Source organism: Helicoverpa zea, chromosome 17, assembly GCF_022581195.2.
Source record: "Helicoverpa zea isolate HzStark_Cry1AcR chromosome 17, ilHelZeax1.1, whole genome shotgun sequence".
NCBI lineage: Eukaryota > Metazoa > Arthropoda > Insecta > Lepidoptera > Noctuidae > Helicoverpa > Helicoverpa zea.
In genome coordinates, this window is record NC_061468.1 from 11,760,375 (window position 1) to 11,765,837 (window position 5,463).

Here is a 5,463-nt window from a genome sequence, read left to right on the forward strand (position 1 = left end):
CATTTGTGAGTAAAAGCTGTCGTACAAACCTGGGACGCTCCGCTCCCCTTAATAGGATGATGGTCACTTACAATAAGATCAGTGCCAGTAATCAAGATGCTGACATTGATATCTTTTCGGATGCTCTCTCCCAATTTCGCTCTAAAATTATAAAAGAAGGATTGATTCGTAGTTCTCACTGATCTCCCATCAATAAATATTGTTAATTAAGTTTTTTTTTATGGTTGGATCTCGTTAATTTTATTGATTTATTACTTGATTTAATTTTGTTTAATTTAATTGTCTAATTTATCAAATTTTGTATTATTTTATTTTAATTTCTTAATTGTATAGTTTATGTTTTAGTTACTTTTAATTTAATTTTATTGATTTAAGTTATTTACAGCCGACCACGCTATTATCTGAGAGCGCTGTGCACGCCTGTAAGTGATTTATTTACACAGAACTATCAATTCTATACTAATATCTGCGTAGCATTTGTAAATAAGTTGTTGGTGTGCCTTGTAATTTAATAAATTTAAATTTAATAAATTTAATAAATTTATAATATGCCTTTTTAACAAGAATTTCTTTAATTTTATTTTTAAAAGAACTGTCCGTTAATTCCAACAGATGAACCGGAATTCTGTTATAAATGCGTACACAAAGCCCCACAAATGAACCGTGTACCTTATGTAAACGATAATTAGGTGCGGTTAACTTGTGTTTATTTCTAGTATTAAAATGATGTACGTCGCTGTTTTTACTATATGAATCTAGGTTTTGCCTTACGTATATTATATTGGCATAAATGTATTGAGACGCCACAGTCAGAATACCAATATCCTTAAACCTTTCCCTAAGGGAGACTCTAGCACCAAGTTTGTATATAGCACGGACAGCGCGCTTCTGTAGTACGAAAACATTCTCGATATCGGCAGCATTGCCCCACATAAGAATTCCGTAGGACATGATGCAGTGAAAATAGCTAAAGTACACTAAACGCGCCGTGGCTACATCGGTGAGAGCTCTTACTTTCCTGACAGCGTACGCAGCAGAGCTTAATTTACCCGTGATGCCAGTTATATGCTCACCCCATTGAATTTTGGAGTCTACTGTTATCCCTAGAAAAGTCGTAGCATGTACCGTTTCAAGTTCCTCATTGTTCAAAATTACACCGGGACCGAGATTTTTTACATTGGGCAAAGCAAATTTAATACATTTTGTTTTCTTCGTATTCAAAACTAAATTATTGGCTGTAAACCATTGCGTTACTAGTGAAAGACAAGAATTCACGTCATCAAAATCTACTCTATTCCTATCAACTTTAAAAATTAGAGACGTGTCATCAGCAAACAATACTACATCACACAATGATTTTAAATAATATGGCAAGTCATTAATGTATACAAGAAACAAAAATGGACCTAAAATCGACCCTTGCGGTACGCCCAAACGAACGGGTAGATTGGAAGATTTGACACCATTAACGTCAACACATTGCATTCTACCGCTTAAATATGAGCTAATAACACTAAGTGCGCTGTCTCTAATACCATAGTACTTTAGCTTCTGGGTAAGCGTTTCATGTTGGACGCAGTCGAACGCCTTGGAAAGATCACAGAACACCCCGATAGCATTCTGTGACTTCTCCCACGCACTGAATATATGTTTCAGTAGAGCAACTCCGGCATCCGTTGTGGAGCGACCCTTTGTAAAACCGTATTGTTCCGCATGTAAAATATTGTATGAATTAAAATGCCGGAGGAGTTGATTTAAAATTAGCTTTTCAAAAATTTTGCTCAACGCGGGCAGAATTGAGATCGGTCTAAAGTTACCTAGATCGTTCTTGCTCCCGGATTTAAAGAGAGGTATAACTTTACTGTATTTCATAAGTTCAGGAAAGGTACCTGAGTCAATGCACTCATTAAATATACGAGCTAAATAGGGCGCAATATCGTCAATAATACAGTTTAAGACTTTAACAGAGATACCCCATAAATCACCTGTCTTTTTTGAATTTAATGACTTGAAGGTTCTTACTATGTCATAAGGTGAAATATAACTAAAGGTAAATGTGGCTTCACATTGACTAACACTACTACGTAAAAGTTTTTCGGCGTTGGTGGCAGAGGAGTCTAAGCCGCTAGTGGTCTTGATTGGAATATTAGAGAAGAATGTGTTAAATTCGCGAGCTACATCAGAATCTTTCTCATAAACTTGATTCTCATTAATGATTTTATACTGATTATCACGCTGTTTGATTTTCCCGGTCTCGCTATTTATAATATTCCACGTCGCTTTTATTATACTCTTACTATTCTTAATTTTATTACTGAAATACATTGATTTTGCCGCATGACAAACTTTTTTAAACAATTTAGAATAATTCCTAACAAATCTAATAAAATTTTCATCAAAATTATAATTTTTCATTTCATACAACTCATACAGCTTAGCTCTACTCTTGTAAATGCCGGGGGTAGCCCACTCATTGAAGTTAGCCGTTTCTTTTAGTACGAGCGTTTTGGTTTTAAAACTAGAATTAAATTCGTATTTTATTATATCAAATAGTGCTCCGTACATTAAATGGGGATTGTTTTTATTTAATATTTCACTGTCTAGTTTCGCGTTAATATTATTTTTAAAACTATTAAAACGACTGGTTGTTAAGGGCCGACATGTTATTTCCCGCTTGATTTTATTCTTTTTATCAGGAAACCGCGCCAGTTGACCACAATGATCGGAAGTTAGGCCATTGGTAATCAGAGTCTCTGTGGCGCTACAATTAGTAAATATATTATCTAAACAGGTTGACGAGGTTGCCGTAATTCGAGTTGGTTCTAGAAATAAATTTACTAAGTTAAATGATTTAAATAAGTTTAGCAACCTTGTAGTTAAAGAAGATGATTCTAAAATATTAACATTGAAGTCACCGCAAACTAAAAGTGATTTACTAGTGGAATTAAGTTTAGAGAGAGAATTTTCCATTACTGATTCAAAAGTGTTAAAATCACCTGAAGGAGGCCTGTATACACAAATTATAACAAACTGTTCCAGTTCAACACATGATAATTCTACATTGCGCTCGACTGATAATTTTACTATATCTGAACGTTCCTTACATTTTAAATTATTAGTTACAATTATAAGAGAGCCACCATGGATGGCTTCCTTTCTAACGAATGAACTTTGTACTGTATAATTACTGTTATTAAGGAATATTATTTCACTATTTCTGTGCCAGTGCTCAGTTATGCACATAACTTGTACCATATAATGTTCAATGAATAGACTTAATTCTAAATATTTGCCGGAAAGGCCCTGAATGTTTTGATGTACAACATTCAGTTGATGTGGCCCACCCTTTGTCGCACCATGTAGTTTACCTATCAAGAAGTAGTCAAAGTTCTCTTGGATTTTAAAAGAGCATTTGAACAATATTTTTCGAGCTTGGTGTTCAATTTAAGAACCAAAGTATTGAGAGTGGGATAACAGAGATTGTACTTGTGTCTACACAAGCCCTAGTGCACTATTATATCTTGGGCAACTGGCTGATGTCCTTCTTGTACAATTGCCGTGGCCAACAGTTTGTTTAGAAGTTATTATTTGAAGTTAACATTCTTCTCTAAAATTTTAACTATCATCTATCCCACTCCCATAAAGGCCCCACCACACTCCTTAAAATCGCAGCGTCCATATATCTCTCATCAGCATTGGTATTCCCGTGTAGGCGACACAGATGTGCGCATCAGTTAATTGGGTCAGAGTGCTGCGTGCGACGCGCAAACACGCGCAAACTCGACGCCTTTAGACGCCACGCGTACGTTTGAGCACGTCGCTGCGAAGGATAGTCTGGATAAGACCTTATTTCTTGTGTAGCTGGGAAATTTTCAGATGTGGATGATTTTTGGCAATATTCAATATTTCCGGTGTGGATGCAGTGGGAGGGGTACAAATGAAACTTGTACTGACTAAAGTCTAAAAATGTTCTTTGTGGAGCCCTTTGTGTCCCAGAGCCGTAGTAATTTTGACCTAATAATTCCACCGTGGCGGCAGGTAAAATGGGTAATAGTTGGGGCTTTGTAATGCTTTTCTTAAGCAGGATATCGTTTACTGTAAGTTCAGGAGGAACTGAGCTTTTAATTTAAAAGTAATTATACCTAGTATATAAAGTCGTATCCAGCATAATCTTTCGTAAGCTAAACGTGCGTCCGATCGCCGCTAGCCATGACGGCGATTAAGGAAATCTACATGTCTATGCTCTATGGATGCTAAAATAATTTATAGCCTGTGTACAGCCAGTGTTTGTCTATGGCGATCGTTAAACTGAATTGAGTAATTTTAGTGTTCAATAAAATTGGAGTACAGTAACTAGCTTTTAGAACGAGGGCAAAGAGCGGATCTTATTCAAATGGTGTTGAATGCATTAATTTAAATAAAAACTGTTTAAATAAATACATAAAGCTCGTAATGCATATCTGCAGCTGCTATAAATATATTGAAAAAGAATGAGTAATTTTATGCAATAAAATGAGTTTAAGTAGGAGAACGCGGTTTTAGACAGATGTTTTAGTTTTTATATTTTATTCTCAGTCTTCCACCTTTTGCTATTTAAACGCTTGTGAGAATTTACGTAACCATAATTCCACAATAACTAAAATCCCAAAACAAAACCAATCCACGCTTTCACACGTCCCGATCAATTAGTGACATTTTCGCTACAATGCGTATTTCCTTCAATAATTAGGGGGGGCGACTGATTAACGACCGGCAATGGATAGTAAATCAATCGTACAGTGTGTCGAGTGATTAACGGCTCGTCATTATATTGATAGTATAGGTTAATGAGTTGCCCTAATGAACAGGATGTGTGTGCTTAAACAAATTCTTTAGATTATTGCCTAATTTGAAGCGTAGTGAGTTACCCTCTGAAATTGGCCTCTGCTCCCTCTTCTTTTATTATGCAGGGGTAACGTTGAGAAGCTATCGAAAAGGCGACTGAAAAAGAATTGGTTTACTTTTGGAAAGATAATGCACTATGTTTATTTTGTACCTATATATGTTGTAATGGAAGTAAATGTTAGTATGCCGGGAGACAAGAAATGACACGAATTGTGATGACCCCTACTGAATTAGGTACATTTTCTAAGAAGGAATGAGTGTGACTACAATCCAGAACAATAATGTTTAAAATTTGAATTTAGGTACAAGTATAGAAACTACACAAAAACTACTATCTCTATGTTGAGGTGCTTATGACAGCAAACTTATACTTACTGACCCACATATCAATTGAAATACATTTCCTAATTCCAACAACACTGCTTTATCTGGGTATAGAATTCTCGGAAATTGCCTCAAACGCTACCAAAGAACAAATTACGAGCAATAATATATGAGAAACTCGAGGGTCTTTAATTTTCGTTTCCACATTCGCTGAAGTGTCTCATTTCAGCGCAGAAATTCAACACTTGAAGCCTT

At 35.6% G+C, this 5,463-nt stretch overlaps 1 protein-coding gene across 1 annotated transcript; it reads right to left on the bottom strand.

The window, feature by feature from the left end:
* Nucleotides 1–716: 716 nt before the first annotated feature.
* LOC124638467 lies at nucleotides 717–3,361 on the bottom strand. The gene is made up of 2 exons (XM_047175437.1): nucleotides 2,165–3,361; nucleotides 717–779 (listed from the first exon to the last, which is right to left on the bottom strand). Exons 1-2 carry the CDS (start codon nucleotides 3,253–3,255, stop codon nucleotides 746–748), a joined length of 1,125 nt encoding a protein of 374 aa, XP_047031393.1. The 5' UTR covers nucleotides 3,256–3,361; the 3' UTR covers nucleotides 717–745.
* Between the last annotated feature and the right edge of the window lie 2,102 nt (nucleotides 3,362–5,463).

Bases quoted from the DNA above. Each gene is read 5' to 3' on its own strand.
- LOC124638467 (XM_047175437.1), bottom strand. From the start codon at position 3,255: ATGGTACAAGTTATGTGCATAACTGAGCACTGGCACAGAAATAGTGAA. The intron at 780-2,164 runs TAACACATTCTT...TTTATGCCAATA, and splicing joins TCTGATGTAGCTCGCGAATT to TAATATACGTAAGGCAAAAC.